At 39.8% G+C, this 17,514-nt stretch overlaps 3 protein-coding genes across 8 annotated transcripts; 1 reads left to right on the top strand and 2 right to left on the bottom strand.

Annotated features, from left to right (window-relative positions):
- The first annotated feature begins 586 nt into the window (after nt 1-586).
- On the top strand, nt 587-5,566 carry LOC110063446 (uncharacterized). Its single transcript, XM_020770429.2, has 2 exons — nt 587-1,453; nt 3,898-5,566. Exons 1-2 carry the CDS (start codon nt 967-969, stop codon nt 4,158-4,160), a joined length of 750 nt encoding a protein of 249 aa, XP_020626088.1. The 5' UTR covers nt 587-966; the 3' UTR covers nt 4,161-5,566.
- Nucleotides 5,567-6,510: 944 nt separating this feature from the next.
- LOC110063447 (uncharacterized) lies at nt 6,511-9,334 on the bottom strand. Of its 2 annotated transcripts, none has more exons than XM_089288059.1 (2): nt 8,347-9,334; nt 6,511-7,937 (listed from the first exon to the last, which is right to left on the bottom strand). In XM_089288059.1, the coding sequence occupies exons 1-2, from the start codon at nt 8,582-8,584 to the stop codon at nt 7,426-7,428; spliced, it is 750 nt and encodes a 249-aa protein (XP_089144185.1). In that variant the 5' UTR covers nt 8,585-9,334; the 3' UTR covers nt 6,511-7,425. The 2 variants fall into 2 exon arrangements, 1 of the variants encoding a protein (XP_089144185.1); XR_016206706.1 differs by having other exon boundaries at nt 7,865-7,937; nt 8,004-8,479.
- A 156-nt stretch (nt 9,335-9,490) lies between these two features.
- Nucleotides 9,491-17,095, bottom strand: LOC110063463 (fibroblast growth factor receptor homolog 2-like). Of its 5 annotated transcripts, none has more exons than XM_020770445.2 (7): nt 16,628-17,093; nt 15,689-15,766; nt 14,478-14,765; nt 13,210-13,518; nt 12,641-12,715; nt 11,737-11,796; nt 9,491-9,633 (listed from the first exon to the last, which is right to left on the bottom strand). In XM_020770445.2, exons 1-7 carry the CDS (start codon nt 16,752-16,754, stop codon nt 9,623-9,625), a joined length of 948 nt encoding a protein of 315 aa, XP_020626104.1. In that variant the 5' UTR covers nt 16,755-17,093; the 3' UTR covers nt 9,491-9,622. The 5 variants fall into 5 exon arrangements, with proteins under 5 accessions (XP_020626104.1, XP_020626102.2, XP_089144184.1 ...); XM_020770443.2 differs by having other exon boundaries at nt 9,492-9,630; nt 11,655-11,796; nt 16,628-17,095; XM_089288058.1 differs by having other exon boundaries at nt 9,508-9,633; nt 11,655-11,796; nt 16,628-17,095.
- Nucleotides 17,096-17,514: the final 419 nt, after the last annotated feature.

Below are 17,514 nucleotides of genomic sequence, written 5' to 3'. Positions count from 1 at the left end.
GATACCAGAAGAACTGAAGCTGTTGTCAGGAGACTAGGCGAAAATGTTCACACGGGCAACGTGTCTCTTTAACTTTGTTGTCACTCCAAGCCAATTAATTATTCGTCCCTTCGCAAGGCACACAATTCAAACCTAAGACTTCGCTCATTGTTTATTTAGCTCGAGCAGGCTACTGTTCGTATTTTGATTTGTTTGACCACATCTCCAAGGAATGAATTTATTATCTTTTTACAGCTAAAATCGAATTTCCTACCTTAGTAATAAGCTTTCGCAGAGCATTTTCCGCCGTCATTACAGTAATTAATTATCTCGAAGTTGTTGTTTTCAATTAAAGCTTAAGAACTGCGCTTTAATCGATTGTGTTGGAGGGTCATTGGTGGTTTCTGAAAGGCATTGTTTTTAACTGCAATTCCCTTTTGAGAGGGTATTCGGATATTTGTAATTTCCGTTTAGAACCTATGAATCGGTCGCATTTAATTTAAGTATTCTGGAGAAGAACTTCCCCTTTTAGTTTCCATGTAGTTACTTCCCTCTGAAACAGGACTTTTTTTTTCTTCCTCATTCACTCAGGTTAATCCCTAAACAAAGATATTTTTCTTTTGAAAGTGAAAATAAGACGACATTTGCAATGAGTTGCGTTCATATTCTTGGGGTGATAATAAAGTTATTGACAGGCTCGAGTGCTATACAAAATACTCTTATCTCGGTTAATAAATCATATGACTTGATACCGACGCGCCATTGGCAAACAAGCTGGAACTAAATCAAATGATGTCCGTGAAGGTTGGAGCGGTATAATTTGATTTCGGGAAGGGAAATAACTCGGTGAATCGTACAAACTTGCTTTGCGGATGTGATCGAGATTGTTTTCGATGAATTTTAAAACAGACTATAAAAGCTTTGATTACTCTAATCCCGGATTAAAATGATATTCACAAACGGTTGACAAGTGAACTATTCGCTAAGATGAGGGATTTGTCACGAGTACGTATAAACTTGACAGGGCACGTCATCGATGCGATCAACATCTCCATGATAGAATCTGAATTAAAACCAGCTCTGAAGAATGCATCGGTAAACAGCCCGAAACTCTATACGGCTTTGTCACTACAGAATTGGCTAGAGCTTCTCTTGGACCAGCCGGGAACACAACTTTGCCAGCTGAAAGGGATTACCCGTAAAACAACGGTGAAGGACATGGCAGATAGGATCAGAGATTCTGCTGATGCCAACGCTTATCAACTGCCCACATCGTCCAAACCCTACTTGTCGTTCTCGATAGAAAATATCTTAAGTGAAGGCACATTTGGTCCACGAAACCAGCAAAGGAAAGTACACGCCCAGAAATATGAAAGTTTCAGAAAAGAGAAGTCTAAAAAGGCATCTGTAGAGACTCTCTTTACACGTCTTCCCTGGCTCGCCTACACACGGTATTGCCCTCCAAAAATTCCAAGTAAGTCAAAGAGTTTTCTTTCTCGTGTATAGATTATCTTGTTTTTTTAAGTTTTAGTCTAGCTGTATGCCTTTTGTTGTTTGCATTTGCCTTCCACCGATGTCTTCGTCGTCTCTGCATGGCATCACCGTGTTGGAAAGATTTTATGATTGTTGTTGCTATTTAGTAATAAATTGCTGTTAAGATGAATCTAGGAAAATATCCTTGTCCTTAACATGTCTGCAGCTTTTGGAAGTAATTTTGAGTTACTCGCTGTTGCAAACTGGGTTGTATGAGACACGTGGATACCAAAACTGGTCGCGTTTCTCTCACTTCTGATAATCTTCCCGAACAATGACCCGTAATCACGTGTAGGTGTTTCAACCTTTCCAAACGGCATCTTTGTTACGTGGGATTTTCAAGTAAGACTGAGGAAGGTGTAGTCATTTTTTCCACTGCTTTTGTCAGTTATTCTTGGTACTTTGGTAAACCTCTTTTCGGGTTCTCAATGGACTCTGTCCGAAGTCTGCACCAAAAACCGCAAATAGGCAGATAAATTTTAGAGCGAAAAACAGCAGGGAACTTGTAAAAATTGTAAACATTTTTAACCTTGCGGTTCATAGTTCGCATGAGCAGATTAAGGTTTTTGTACCCTCTGTGTTGTTCAGATCTTTTACAGTTTTTCAGAGGACGTTCGTTATTCTACCAGAACAGTTGAATCATTCAGTCATGATACCCGGCTGTCAAAATGCTTCCTTTAGAAAAAGAGTGCGCTTTGTGCTGTTCAAGGGAAAATTTTCATCGTTTTGGTTATCCTATCCTTTATCATTGCATGGAGCGTAATGCCCAGTGTATGATCTAGCTTTCTCCGTCTTCTGTCAAACGAAATAATCTCAAAGAAATCGAATTCCGTTTGAAAAACGGGGCTCTTATCTCGGGGCTCTTATCTCTTCGTAAATAAATGAAACAACATAAAAATCGGCTTATATTTTACATGTAATAACCCAGATTCAAACACACGATTATAGCTAGCACAATTCTATCTTAAAGGGATAGTTTAAGTTTGAATTTGCCCCACATTATAAACCCGTTTCTATTAGCTTTCATTTGTGGATTTGCAAGGAATATAAAATCATGTTCACCTAAAATCTATTGAAGTCATTTTTTTTCCAGTGAAGTGGCTTTTTGTCTTTAAAATGATTAAGTTATTTTTTTTTCTGTGCACTTTTAGAATAAGTTAATGATTTCCTATCTCCAAACAATACCCTTTTCAAACTACTTTAAGTCTTTAATCTCTATTGTTACTTTTTATTATCGCCTGGTTGTTTCAAAGCAGTAGTTTTCATTGAAAATTATTTCGTTGAATAAGTGCTGAATGTTCCGTCGAATTCAAGTATTTGACAGACCAAGAAAATGTCATTTGAACTGCACCTAAGACCAAACAGTTTACGTTTTAAGTTACGACCGTCTTGATTTCTATACTGTTCTTACAAAGAACATGTCAATCTGGTGTCAATTGTGTATTTCAGCCCGCCGTTTGATCTGTATTGGACAAATCAACATTGTTATAGCTCCATCTGTCTACCCTTCCCTTTACATCTAAAACAATGAGATAAGAACGTTTGTTTTGTTACAGTCTCTTTTTGCTGCAGAGAGTAACAGCACGTGTTTCAGGTGGTTCATCATGCGATGATTTGATTATTGGTACACGTTAGGAAAAGAAGAAATTTAAACTGATTGTTGTATCTGACATAAAGAAAAAAACGTTTTTATGGAAGGTTGTTTTCTTTGATTTGCAGTAGGGTGCATTAAACTGTTTGAAACTGCAGTTGCTAAGATACAGTCCATCTAGTTTATGTTCAAGCTACGATTCTTTTTCTAATAAAGCCTTACATCTGGACAGGAGAGGATCAAGAAAACTGGCTTTCGTCCTTTTTACCACAACAGAAAACATTGAACGGTGTTTCTACTTATTGTGTGTTACAATGTGTTATTTTTTGTTATTGTTTGAGCAATGCTATTATTGTTTAAGAGTGCGAGTTATTTGGCTAGAGTCATCGGCTATTCCATTCCCACATCATGGACTAAAGGTAGATTTCGTCAGTAAAGCAGCAGACCATGTATATCTGGTTTATTACCAAGTACAACAAAAGGCTAAAAAGTTAGCAAAACCCACAGAACTCTTAAAAGCAACTTGCCTTTGGTTCTATGTCGATCTTCTCGTGTTCTTCCAGGTACCCACGTGATTACCCGATAAATTCCCGGAGGGACTCCCATGTGAAAAGTTCGGGGATGCTCGACGTCTTGCTCTACCCGCGCCTAGATTGGTCTCCTAGCGGGGTTTAATTCAAATTTTCCGACGTGCCCTCCCCGAGATAAACGATACATATGAGTGGTCTTTTAATTATATCTATCCTTTTTTCGTTTTGAAAATGAAGCTGATATATCGTGTTTCATGTCTGCAGGATCCAAACCTCGGAAAGGTTCTCGACGACATAAATTAGACAGAAATCCAAGAATACCCTTCTCTAGTTCACAGTTGGCTGCACTGGAAGCCAAATTTATTCAGACCCAGTACCTGTCGGGCTCAGAGGTGCGTGACTTATCATCCACGCTGAGAGTCACTGAGCACCGAGTGAAGATTTGGTTCCAGAACAGGAGAGCGCGCGAAAAGAAAACTCAAGCAGCTAGCGCCGAAAAGTCAGGGCCACCACAAAGTGAAACTTAAACGTTATTACATTCTCGTAGATATAATTTAAACCTTTTTGGTTTTCGTTTTATTAATTAAGATACATACCAGAGAATAATAATTTATAGTTGTCAGGGCAGCCATTTACGTTCAATTAAATCACTTTCACGTGTCTTCTTAACACTGATTATGACAAACGTAAAGAAAGTGGAACTCGAACGTTATGGATACTCAGCTATTTTGAGAGAGGATGGACGAACTTGGATATTCTGATTTAAGATAATGCCAGAAACTTTGTCCTGTCACAACCTCCGATATATCTTAGAAGGTGAAGTGGTCAGTGGGTTCGTCTCTGAATCGAGGGCTCTGTGTTCGAACCCTGGCCGGGAATGTTGTGATATATTCTTGGGCAAGACACTCTTATAGTGCCTCCCTTCTGCTTGGTTTATAAATGGGTCATGGTGAGTTGTTGGAGAAAACCTGAGAAAAATGTTGGTGATAACCTATAATGGACTACCATCGACTGAATCCAGGGAAACTGACGTTATTCCTGGTTACGGAAGTATTCGTATCATCATCAGTCGTTTAGACGCCAAGTGGCGCTAAGGGCGTCAACAAGCTCTCCATTCCTATCGGTCATTTGCAAGCCGCGAGGCTTTCTCTCAGTTAAGGTTTAGAGCCTGAAGTTAGGCCTCTGCAGTCCTCCTCCAGCGGACACAAGAGTGTGAAAAGAAGAGAGGCAGTCCCAAATCCACCAAGGCTCATGTGCAGAGGAACCTTTATGACCGAGTGTCAGCAGTATTTGAACACGAAGCATGATAGGTTTAGCATGCGTGTCTGTGCTTAAAAGTCCCTAATACACAGTAACATTTTCCAGCTATTGTCTTTACTTCAGATACTTCATGTACCTGTTCTCTTTTATTATTGAGTTAATATAAGGCACGATACAAGATAAGATAAAATTCATTCACATAAGATGAATTAAATAAAATTAAGAAAAGATAGTTTGATATGAGATAACAAGACGGCAGATAAGATTCACTGACAACCCAGAATCCATTCAGATATATAAGATAATGAACAAAGGATTCATTGAGAAGGTCTCTGAGAGGGTCCCTTAAAGTTCAATACTGTTACAGACGTCTTTCAGCTAGGCTTTCTTTATTTAGATGGGAACAATACTCCTTTGTTGATTCTTGTGTTATTATAAAAGAAGTTTGAAACCTTGAGAAGTAAGGGCTTGTAAAGTGAATAAAACCCATCTGCATGTGGTGTGCAACACAAGATACGTAATAAAACGTTCGAGTAAAGAGTAAAGCTTTACTTGATAAAAACAGTGAGCATCGAAGAACGTTATTTGAAAAGTTCAACTGTGACTTTCCAGAGTCAAATAGAAGTATAGAAAAGTGACAACAAATAAATAATAGACTGCATACCGACAATGATCCTGTAAATATAATGGAATTAGCAGACTAGAATTTAAGGCCTATCTGAAGACTGATGGTTAAAAAATGCTGCAAAAGGAATGTTCCTTAACCAGCTTCACGCATGACCAGAAGTGCAAACATCGAGCAAACAGCATTTTTTTTTTAATTTGCGGAGCTGTCATGGAAAGAGATTTATTGATACTCACAGACGATTATTAGTAGCCTATAGAATTTATTACTAAAACAATTGTAAAGGTTTCGTGAATAACACTTTATGGTTTTCTGCTAAAGAATAACAATTCATCTTTCAAACTATGAGTCTGCACATAAAGAAAATTTTCAGTGCAGATGTATAGCTGCAGGTACGTGGGTGAATGCAGCCATGTTTCCCGAGGTTAATCCAGTGCAGTGCATGGTATATTCAGCAGTGCGGCTCCTGTGTAGTCAGTATAAGCCTTGTACAAAGATTGAGTAAGTAAAACTATTTCGGTCGCGTAAATTCCACGCCCTCAAAGTAAACATTGAATCTGGAACCAATAATTTGAATACTATAGTCATCTTTTATGAAATATACCTCCTTAAGGTTGTCTCTTATTCAAGTGATTGAGAGCGGATTAAGAGAGCGCCATATGTCTGGCTTTCTTAGATAGCTTGGATAAATCCACTTTTTTGATGCGTGAGAGCACCATTGTATGGGTGTGTATTGGAATACATGCTATATGCAACTGAATGCACAGGACGCTATTAAAGATGAGACGTCTTTCGACATCGCTCACGGTGTTTAAAGAAGAGCCTCTTCTGCTGAGACTGTTTGGGTCTCGGTTCTGAAACATTTTTTACAGAAGCGGCATTTGCACAACAATGAATTTTGAAGTTATCTGAGAAGGATAAACCGATGATCATCGCAAACATACTACATACACACACAACATACTTATTCCAATAAAATGAGCAATCAAACATTTCCGGTGCTTCAATACTCTCTTCTAGACTCGTATTAGCTTATAACATTGTCAGTGATCTCGTAATGTATTCTAAAAATTTCGCGTTGGCGATATTTGTTTACCGTTCATTATCTGGTTGGTAATAACTGCGCGTGTAATAATTTAATCTTCTCAGTGGTTAACAGACAAGCTGTCACTCTTTGCATCTATACTCGTATGAATAGAGTCGACAGCGGTATTGAACACACGAATGGCCACGTCCCAAAATGCAAACTAAATCAGGGTCGCTGCAACCGCAGAAGAACAGACTTAAGCTTTTCATTAACTTTGCATTTAAGTTTAGGAATAAAGTGATTAAGTTTGCAGACAGAATTAACTGCTGGAGGTCGGAGCAGCTGCGTAGGATTGGACTGTTGTTCTTGTTTTTTGTTTTGTTTTGTTTTGTTTTGTTTTTTTTCCTTTGAAGGCACGATCTTTGAGGTCGAATAATTAAATGCCGGGCTTCGCGAGGGGAGTTCAGCACGGTGGAAAACGAAGCTGCAAGAAATATTCCTTCCTGACCATGATGTGGCCTCGTCACTGCGCACGCGTGACAAATGGAAAACTTGCAACGGTTTTGTACTATTTATGCTCTGTATGGCCCTTTTTTAAAAATCATAAACCAGCGTATTTCACTTTTCGGCTGTTTTGTTTCTTAACTGATACGTTCAATACGATACTGTTAACGGTTATGTCTTCCTGAACGCGGAAGACTCTATTATGGTTATATAAGAATGAAGTGTCCGTTTTGAAACTGGACATAGACAGAAGTGGAGACAGAAATTAATTAAACCATACTATCATACTTTAGTAACTGTCAGTTGCGTCCAGTATTATGTTTTCTAACGATCGTACACGTACAGATGGATTATCGGCGAGATAACACAAAATAAATTACACGAGATACCTAAATCCTTTGTACAGACCACAGTCAAAGCAACTTGATAGATGGGTTTGTGGCAAGTTTGATATACTCTGCCATCCATTTATGTTTAAACAAGTGCTACATTGTAACTCGTGTGCACGCCTCGGTGAGAAACTGGGATGTATTCTCTCATAACTTGGACAAGTAAAACGCGATGGGCAGATGTTTTGGTTGATTTCCTCGTGAGGCTCTTCACGGACTTTTGTCTCAACACATATGTCACTTAGCGTTTGATGGCCACCATCATCACAGGTCATCTTCTTGGACTTCTTTTTTTCCCTTGCGCGGCGGTTCTGAAACCAAATCTTAATGCGGTTTCCTGGAAGCTTCAGCATCGCAGAAAGCTGTGATACTTCAGCTGCGGTAACGTAGTGGGTGTCCTCGTAGCTTTTCTCCAACTGCAGGAGCTGCTCTGTTGAAAATGGAACTCTTGGGCTACCACTTACCTTTCGTCTGTTGACAGTCTTACGATTTTTTGACCCTGCAACAAAATTGCAAACATTTTCTTAACTTCCAAGCTTTTTCCGTATCTCTCAATTTTTTTTACCTTCCACTTTGTGTCTGTGCAGCGTTTGTTCTATTGTGAGTTAAGTTTCTCGTACTGTCGTAGCTATGACAGAACATCGGTCTTTAAGTCACTTTGCCCCTCGTGCCTTAAAGAATGTCTCGACAAGAATACTGAGGCCGCTGCAGTAAGGCCCATACACACATATTGGGTTCCCTACTTAGCTTAGTATTTTACTTTCTTAATGATATTTTGTAAATCTTCTTTCCCTTATTAAATTTACATGAGACAATTCTTCAGTAGTTATTGGCACTTCCCGTAATATAACTGTCTTAATTTACAAAGAAGTGCTTACCATTGAGAATTCAGAGCTCTCAAAACTTACTTGGAATTTTTGGGGGAGAATACCGCGTGTACGCCAACCACGGAAGATCGTTGGTTACCGTTCTCTCTACAGGCAAAGGTGTTCCTTCTTGAACTCCTTCAGTTTCCTTGCTGAGAACACGTTCGGAAGAAAGTAAAACCTTCGCAGGTTTTTCTTCCTTGAGAATATTTTCGATTGAGAAGTTTAGATTAGGTTTAGCTGCAGCACTCGTCATACTGGGGTTCTTTTGTGGCTTCATGTTGCTTTGTGAGAAATTTTGGGCATAAAAAAATGTTTACTGCATTATTGGAATAAATGAGCTTTTGTTGAGCAGTTTCAAAAGCCTGAAGAATGTGATTTACTTAATGTATATTTACACTTAGTACAACTTTTGACAAGCTTTCATTACTAGCAGATGAGCGTGTGGACTTAGACGTAATGTACTTATAATCCTTATCCTTGCTCTCAGGCCGCGCAAACGTGATTCGCTTTAATCTCAATGAAAGCTGGGTAATCTGTGATATTTTGCGTTCATCTCTTAAAACTACCCTTCATAAAAACAGACTACTTCACGCTAATGTCATGGCTTTAAATCTATGCCTTGTTTACCAAGGCGGCCTTCACAAAGTACGGTTTTACTTTCAACACGATTGTATGAAGACGTATCCATTAGAGTGATAGTAGAAACTAGCCGCGAAGTAAACAAAGAGTGATGGGCATTCGTTTGATTTTGTCTTACGCAAAAAGCGACCGACGTAACTTTATACACTCAAAGCATCGCTTTCGGGGATTTGTTGTTTTCCCGGTATTGCCGTTAATCCCACAATAAAGGTATAAATTTGACAAGTTTATTCCACTGGACGTACTTATTATTCACCTCCCAGCTCAATTCACCTCGAACCCATTTCAAGAGATCATTCATTAAAACACTGCCTGCACCCGTAGCTGTTAGCTCGTCCGCAACTCGAAGCGTTGCACCGTAACGCAGAGTCGCACCCCGGAGCTTTAAAAACGTTTTGCCAACTGCGGCATTTTGCGCTCGGAACCGAAACGTTTTTCTTCTTGCTGATAGAGCTTTTGACCAATGAAACTGATCCCTGGTACTGTTTCCCGGAATCCTGGTCGCGTAACCTCATTGAGGTCCCGATTATGCGGGTTCGTCTGGAAGCATGCGTATGCTTTCCTTGTTGCCAGGCCGTTTGCTAAGGCAGTGGAGCAACGACTCTTATATAAACACAGCATAATCCGAACACCATCGTTACTCAACTTCTGTTTAGTTTCATATTCCGTGAGAAGATTAAGCGGCTGCTGCAAGAAATAAAAAAGAAGAAATAAAAAAAACATGTCCGCCAGTAATTATAACTTATTTATTCATCTTAAAGCAAGTTTTATCGTAGTTCATTTTACTAATTGTTACCACAGGGTGCACCTTTAATGTTTCTACCCCTTATTTTATAAAATGGTTTAACTGGCAGATTATTTTATAAAAAGCTATAGTACTAATATTGTAATAAGCTATAGCACTCAAGATATTGTCCACAAGGCCTTCACCAGGTTCACTCAGTAGATCTTACTGTGCACGCGGGCGCGAATAACAAAGTATGATCTCGCGTGACCGTAGCTGGATACAAGTTTCTAACTAAAGTAAAGCTGTTTACTACCTGCAGTTTTGCTTTCAGGGCGGGGTTGAAGGAGGGGTCGGGGGGGGGGGGGGGGCGGCGACGCTTAAAGGCAGAGAGTACTATTTCAAAGGAGTGGGTCCAAGGTTGTTACAAGCTTCTTGCTAAAGTAAAGCTATCGTTACCTCGAGGAAGGGGAGGGGGGTATGGGTAAAGAGGAAGTCCTGTTTCAAATAATAGATCAGTTAGAAAGAATGGAACTTCTATATTCCATATTTGCATCGCATCACGTTTCACTTTATTTAATTTTGTTACGTTACATCACACTTCATTAACAATTTTACAGGCAAAAAGGAATCGAGAGGTGATCAATAAAAAAGAGCTTCTCAACAAAGGTAATTAAATAAGATAAAAAGAGTAATAACTCGTAGATAGTGTGGATCATTATGGAAACTTTCTGCGGGGTGGGGTGGGGATTGAAAGTTAATTAACTTGACTCAGTATGGTGGTAACTAAGAATAGTATTCAAAATTATAGTGAAGTGGTTTGCTTTCTCCGACTTCAATAATTGGGTACAGCAGATTATTTTCAATCGACTGTGCCGTTTTTAGTCACTTTTTATAGTTTCGGGGTATGGTCAGATTGAGAAAAGCTTGCCGTTTGTCTTCATTTACTTGTTACACGATCACTGACTAAACAACACACAGAGAAATTCATAAATATGGCTTTAAACCCAATAGATGTAATATTGATAGATTTATTGGGCTAGAAATCACCAGGTGCCAGGTTGTGTTGTCTCACGTGGTGCCAAGAGACTATGATCTAAGAGAACAAATCCCCGTTCCCCATGATAATCATTTTCAATCAATCTATTTTAAGCTTAAAATCGTAAGTCTCTTGGTGGAGCCCAAATACTTTGTCACATTTGACGGTCAGAAATCTTCGGCCCATCTCCATAAAGTATAGCCCAGTTAGTTCAAACTAAAGGACGCGTGAAAGAAATAACAGCTACAATGTATGCAAAGCCTTTTTTTCTTTGCGTACACTGGCCTTAATTAAAACTCGGGTGAATACGATTTTAAGCTACCGTATTTCACAGTTATCTGTACTGTCGCTATTATTACACGTCCATATTTCTAAAATTTGCTGCTGAATTTTCAGTTGAAGGTGTCCGACGAGTCATCTGTCTTCCGTTTGATTGCACAATGAAACATGTTTTCCTGCCGAGTGATGCAACTAAAACTAGTGAATTAATCTAAGAAGTACAATACGAGTCAAGTGATCGTCAGGTCGGAACTTATCCCGGTGCTAGGAGTATTTCCACTCTCCCCCCTGCATGGTATGCTATTCCATCACAGGGTTACCCCCAGCATTACGTTCGTCGGTACCCATTTTTACACTTGGGTGAATTGAGGCACTGTGAGCGTCAAGGGTCTTGCCCAAGAACACAACGCAATTACGCTGGCCAGGGCTCGAACCCGGACCGCTCGATCCGGAGACGTGCACAGTAACCATGACGCCATCGCGCAATCGATGTCACCAAAACGGCATTTACGGCTGTCAATTATAAGAAATATTCGATAAAAAAAAACTATACCAGCGCATTACTTTCTGCAAGCTAAAAAAGGTTTTGCCTTTTACCCTATATCACCATTACTCTAGTACAGTTATCTTTGTAAGGTATTTTGCAGTTTTCATTATCTTATCAACCTCAACACTTCAGGAAGCAATCAGCAAGTCCCCAGACATCCATGTAAAGCCATAGGTATGTACACAAATATCAGCAAGTAACCTTGAAAAACGGAGCAAGACCCTTTGCTTTTACTTTGTGCCACGAATACACCATTCGATCCTACAATTAAAAGAGGGCGTTAAAAAGTCATGGTGGTAATACGGTATCCACTATCTACAACAGAATAGATAATGAATAACGTAGCGAATCAGAGAACGGCATTCGTCATAGAACGCTAGAAGACATATGCTAAACATGCATATACATACATTGTGAATTTTACCCTTGTTTGCCCAGATGGCACAGAAAAAGTGGAGAAACGAGTCTTATAGCCCAAACAGGCCAGCATGTTACAAGACCTTACGCAAACGCGACAGCAGAGATCTTGAAAGTTTGTTTCCAGAATATTGTAACCGTGTGTAAAATCCCGGGGGGGGGGGTACTTTGGGAATTTCTGGTTGGGGAAGTGCCGCTGGGACCCTGGAACCCTTAACCTATACCAAAGCTAGTTCAGCTGAATTTTGCTACCCTATACTAGAGTATACTAGAGTAAACTCCCCAAATCCCCCCATCTATCGACACTGTTGAGACTGATTTGCGTAAATTTAAACTTGCCGATTTGGTTGTTTTATATTTTTGAGTGGCAATTCCTGATTTCCTTAGTCTAGATAAAATCTTCAACCAACTAATCAGTATTGTGAAAAATTCTAACCTATTCTAGACCCAAACGCTCTGATTTATATACGCTATCCTAGCGCAAACTGCTTGAAAACCATACCCTTCACAGCGGCACATACCTATATAGCCCATATATGTCAGTGCCCCCCTCCCCCGGGTGTAAAATCCAGTCAGAGTGCTCGTCCTTTAACCAGCGTTTTAATGCATATATTGATAGTAATTATCATCCGTTACCTCTTGAAGAGCAGTTTTATATTTTTTCTGCATAACTGTTGTTTCCACCTACCTGGCAAGACAGCTGCGGGGATTCGAATAGCTGTGTTTCCTTCATGGGGGCAAATGTAACCACTTGGACATGGCTCTGAAGAGAAAAATCAATAGCTATAGTCAATGCCGTGGAGTGATCATTGAAGAGAGAGTAGTAACGTGCGGTCTCGTTTGTTGAAAGTAAACGTAGAGCCTGTGCAGCAGACACATGAATAATGAACATTAAACTTTTATCTGTAAAAGCTGTTTTTACCATCAGGTGAAGTTTTGATTGGAAAGGGTATTGTCACCAAGCGTGAAAAGAGCCATGCTATTTTGTACGGAGTGTCAATTGAATCAAAAAATATATTTAGAAATGTGAAATAAGTAAAATAATTCTAGCAAATTGAAAAAAAACTTTCCATTCATTCACGGTTCACGAAATATTAGATGAGCACATCCTGTACCCGCATTTTTAATGAGGCATGCGATATAAAGATGATAGCGGTCGTCGATTGTGATGACAATGAAGACGATGATGGTTAGAGTTTAAAGGATGCGTTTTGAGTTGACTGTTAAACTAATTGATGTCTATACGGTCAAACATACCTGTCTCGAGATAGAAAGTCTTATTAGCCTGTCTTCCGTTTCTGTATCCCAGACACGTGTACAATCCCTCGTCATTTTTGGTCACGTTTACGATCTCCAGGTAAAGCATCATTACTTTAGCACCAAACATGCGTTCGTGTCTATAGACTTGACGTTCGTTATCCGTTATTCTTTCACTGTTTCTCAGCCAGACACCAGCTTGCGCGTGGAGCATGCTGCATTTCAGCACAACACTTCCTTGAAGGATAGCTTTTTGCCGATTGCCAGCTATCTTCACATATCCAATCTGGACTTCTTCGGTTGTATGAGCTGTGGAGTAAAGATAGTTTTGTCAGTACACATGAATACGTATTGAGCTTTGTGATGCGCATATATTTTATAGCTTCATGATGTGGGGTTTTGTAACTGTTAACAAGTTGGATTGAGTTGGAGCGCAGCCACTTTCTGTTATTTGTTTCTGCTGGGTAAGAGATTTTACCTTCGGAGGCCTTCTAGGTAGTATTTATTGGTTCATGAATTTGGTGGTGGGGAAGAGACGGGGGTGGGGGTGGGTGGGACTCCCATTTCAGTCTATTTTTTGGCCAAATACTATTCCTATACCTATTTTTGTTTGTGATTCCCAGTCCCAATGACGCAAATTTCATTTTCCTAGTGAAAACAAACAAATCCCAGTTCGCATTTCACCCCTTCAGCCCATGTCTATGCACCAAGTGAGTGCCAGAGAATTGTTGGAGGAGCCCGATAAAATGCTGCGGCAATAATTTACTTGGTCCAGCACCACATTCAGGGTGAGTTACTTCCAGTACGCCTAGTCACTTGCACCATGGAACCTTACTTTAACTTACTTCTATCGATCCTTAGTTAACCTTGTTTTACTACTGGGTTAGCAAAACTCTTGGATTCTAGAAAACTAATCTTACAATTTTCTTCCAGGACTCAGGTAGACTTCTTGAAAATTAGCTTGTCCCCCAATTCGGGAAAAAACTTTTAGATCTTCGTAGTTATATGAAATAAGCGAATGACTTTTCGGTTATAACCTTCGCCACAAACAGTAAGTCTGCTGCTAGCTAGAAATGTACAATTTTTAAATAAATTTACGTCACGAAATGTCTGGGTTCTGGATTCTGGAACTTCGCATTTGTATCCTAGAAATTTCTGGAATTCCACCATATCTGAGTAGCATTAACCCTGACACCATTAATGTTACTATAACTAGGCCAGTGCTAAAGCAAACACATAAACATTAACATCAACGAGCAATGACTCACCCTTCACATCAAGAACACATGTTTTGTTGACGTTTCCATTGGCGTTAGCAACTTGGCATGTGTAGTTTCCACCATCGCTGGTCGTGACAAATTTAATTTTGAGGGTTTGATAGCAGGACTTCCTATCAACTGTCACGTGACTCTTTCTTTGTTTGCTGATTGGTTGTCGGTTATGGAACCAGGTTATGTTAGCGAAGGTTTTGGAAAGCACCTCACAAGCAATTTCTGTGTGTGCGTCCATTTTAATTGGCAGTTTAGGGCAAGTCATATCCACGTTGGGTGTTCCCCCTGAAGGAAAACAGATAACAATCCACAACTATAAACATATGGTTCCGCAAAGTCAAATCGATAGCGAAAAGTGCCTTTATGTCAGTAAAAGTTCGTCTCAGTGTACTTTTGATTCCCATCAAACGTAAGGCAAAGATGGATGACTGTCATTTCAGCTCCACTATGCAGTACACAACATGAAGAAAAAACCGTCAAGTTTTCTTTGGCAGTTTCGGTCGTGCCGAACAGTACGGACGTTAGATACCACCACCTCTTATCTGACACCCAAGTACGTGGCTCATAGCATAAAACAGAGCTGAATGACAAGGCTGAAAAGGCTCCCGATTGGGTTCAGTTTAGGGCGAAAAAAACATCGAGTGGTCTTGGGAGGCAAAAATGGCGGGTAGACTCACGGCTCTCTTCACTCGCGTAATTTTTTTTCGCTCTTGCCGGGAGCCTGGTCACAGGCTATAAATACTTGAAAGACTTGTTACATTTGGTATTCAACACTTATACGTTAAGATTTTCATCCTACTTGAATAGTTACAACTTCTTATGGCCTTTATACCAGGAGGCCAAATCCTCAGTGGAACGCACTTTCAAATCAATATCGCACTGTTGCAGATTAAAGCACTTCCACAAATTACGTTTGTCCTGTAGTTTTGCATTTGTCTGCTTTTTTCGAATTTTCTTTCATTATTTTAGTTTATTCAAGAATAAATAAAGTTTATGTATGTATGTAGGACCAGCTGCACTGTTCAGGGGAAGTAGTTCTCAGTGTGAATGTATTGTAATAATTATGGACAAACCTAAAACTTGAGGCTCGCTTTCAGCCAGACTTTGGCTCGTATCGAAACAGAAACGGTTCAGTTCCGCCAACACGGAAATGTTTTATTAGGATGCTATGATATGAGTGCGCAGGGTATCCTTAAACCATGACTTACCAAGTGTTTCCGAGTCGTTTGTGTCGTGTTTAATACCGTTGGGACCGCAAGTGAACGAAGGATGTGGTACATTTGACGCTGAAAAGAAAAGCCTGTTCAAGTTATAATGATTAGCAGAATAAGTTTTACTGAGCAACTAATACTGCCACTTTAAACTGACGGTCTCAGGATTCCCGCTTATTAAATACAGGGTTAATTGTAGAAGAAATCAAGGACGGTCTGGAAGACGAAAAACAGAAAAGAGATTAGATAATTGGATATGCATGCACTGATCGATCAAACTCAAACATCAGTTTCCTGTTGAAACAACAAGGCTCACCAGGGTAGTAGAGTGGAACCTCGATATCACGCGGGGCTAGGGTACTTGCTAAATATGTTCGCTATATTTTGACTATTACCGACTAGGGCGAGGAATATCGTTCGTTATTCCGATGACCTCGTTATATCGAGGTTCTGTTCCATACATTTGTCAGCATTTGACTGTTAAACTTTGGCTAGGGCTGAAGAATATCGTTCGTTATACCGAGGACTTCGTTATATTCGAGGTTCCACTGTGGCAGTTTCCCGAATCAATATGCAAATCACTGCGAGTAAAAACAGAGAGCTGCAAGGTTTTGATTTCAGTCGTTCTACGAAATAACTAAGCTGTCACATGCAAGTGAAACTTGGCAGAAGCGTTTGAACGCGCCAAATCTTGGCGATCTTTTAAAACTCTCTTACCGCCTACTTCCGTTAGCTACAGACTTGGTATTTCCGTCGGCGACGAACCAGTCATCCCATCAACCTTTTTTGTTCCAGATGTATAGATCTCGTTCAACTGAGAAAACGTTAGTCTTTCCTTTATATTTCCGAACAAAACGAGGTACAGCATTAGCTAGCATTGCAAACCGAAACTTGCTTAAATCTACCTCATGCTGATCGAGTTTTTCTCGTACTTACCGTTCACAATCTCTTGTAATACTGCAAAGTAAGTGAAAACCAACATCATGTACTGTAGCTTTTGTCTTCGAGCCATTTCCACTGGCTTTAGGCCTGAAAAATTCCTTGACGAGATTGAGTTGTTCATGACTTAGAGTCGTTGACACTCCTGTAAACAGGAAGCGTTTCGCTTCAGAGGTTTGAACTGAAACGCCGTAAGTGAGCTATATTTAGTTTATTGAACATCGAAACACGTCAGTGTCGACAGTGAAACGATATATGCAACGAAATGAAAACCGCACTGACTATGTCACTGGTACAAACCGAATTTCAACCGTTCAACGCAGAAAACTGACATGTTGAATTAAGATCTCTTAGTATGAGAGTAAGCTAAGCCAAAGTTGCTTTCGAGCTGCACTCCTAAAGAAAAGTAAATGAAAGCACTTGAAGATAAGGCGTGCTGCTAAGACTTCCGCTTTCAGTCAGAGGCCGCGCTTTGATTTGTATGCATCCTTTCGATGGCAACTATTGAAGTAGTTCTCGGAACTGAACTATAAACAATTGTAAAATCATGCAATACCATCTCGCGACCGCGGTTAAACAAACAGGGAGCGGCCGATGGAAAACCTTATGAGAACAGGAACAAAATCCAAGAGTTCACTTTTACAAACTTTACAACAGGATTTACTACTCGATACATAAAACATTGTATTCTGTGAGAATTTTGTAAGCCATATATGGGCTCATTACAGCTGGCAGAACTTTGAAGTGTTTCAAAAGCCAATATCTCCGCCAATATTCACACACAAGCAGCTAAATTTAGTTTCTTACTCATAAGTTTCACAAGCTTTTGAATGTTTGGAGTCACTTTGTGTCTTGCATGATGCGTTCTCCAACACAGACTGAGT

This window comes from Orbicella faveolata, unplaced genomic scaffold, assembly GCF_042242905.1.
Source record: "Orbicella faveolata isolate gen_17 unplaced genomic scaffold, um_ofav_v1 contig_15, whole genome shotgun sequence".
In the NCBI taxonomy this organism is placed as follows: domain Eukaryota; kingdom Metazoa; phylum Cnidaria; class Anthozoa; order Scleractinia; family Merulinidae; genus Orbicella; species Orbicella faveolata.
Note: the sequence above shows the minus strand (reverse complement) of the source record. Positions and strands in the feature narration are given on the sequence as shown.

Coding starts and splice junctions, on each gene's coding strand:
- LOC110063463 (XM_020770443.2), bottom strand. CDS start 16,754: ATGAACAACTCAATCTCGTCAAGGAATTTTTCAGGCCTAAAGCCAGTG. Junction 14,766..15,688: donor AAACGACTCGGAAACACTTG/GTAAGTCATGGT, acceptor GTTTTCCTTCAG/GGGGAACACCCAACGTGGAT. Junction 12,716..13,209: donor GACTTTCTATCTCGAGACAG/GTATGTTTGACC, acceptor TTTTCTCTTCAG/AGCCATGTCCAAGTGGTTAC.
- LOC110063446 (XM_020770429.2), top strand. CDS start 967: ATGAGGGATTTGTCACGAGTACGTATAAACTTGACAGGGCACGTCATC. Junction 1,454..3,897: donor TTGCCCTCCAAAAATTCCAA/GTAAGTCAAAGA, acceptor TCATGTCTGCAG/GATCCAAACCTCGGAAAGGT.
- LOC110063447 (XM_089288059.1), bottom strand. CDS start 8,584: ATGAAGCCACAAAAGAACCCCAGTATGACGAGTGCTGCAGCTAAACCT. Junction 7,938..8,346: donor TTCTCCCCCAAAAATTCCAA/GTAAGTTTTGAG, acceptor ATTTTGTTGCAG/GGTCAAAAAATCGTAAGACT.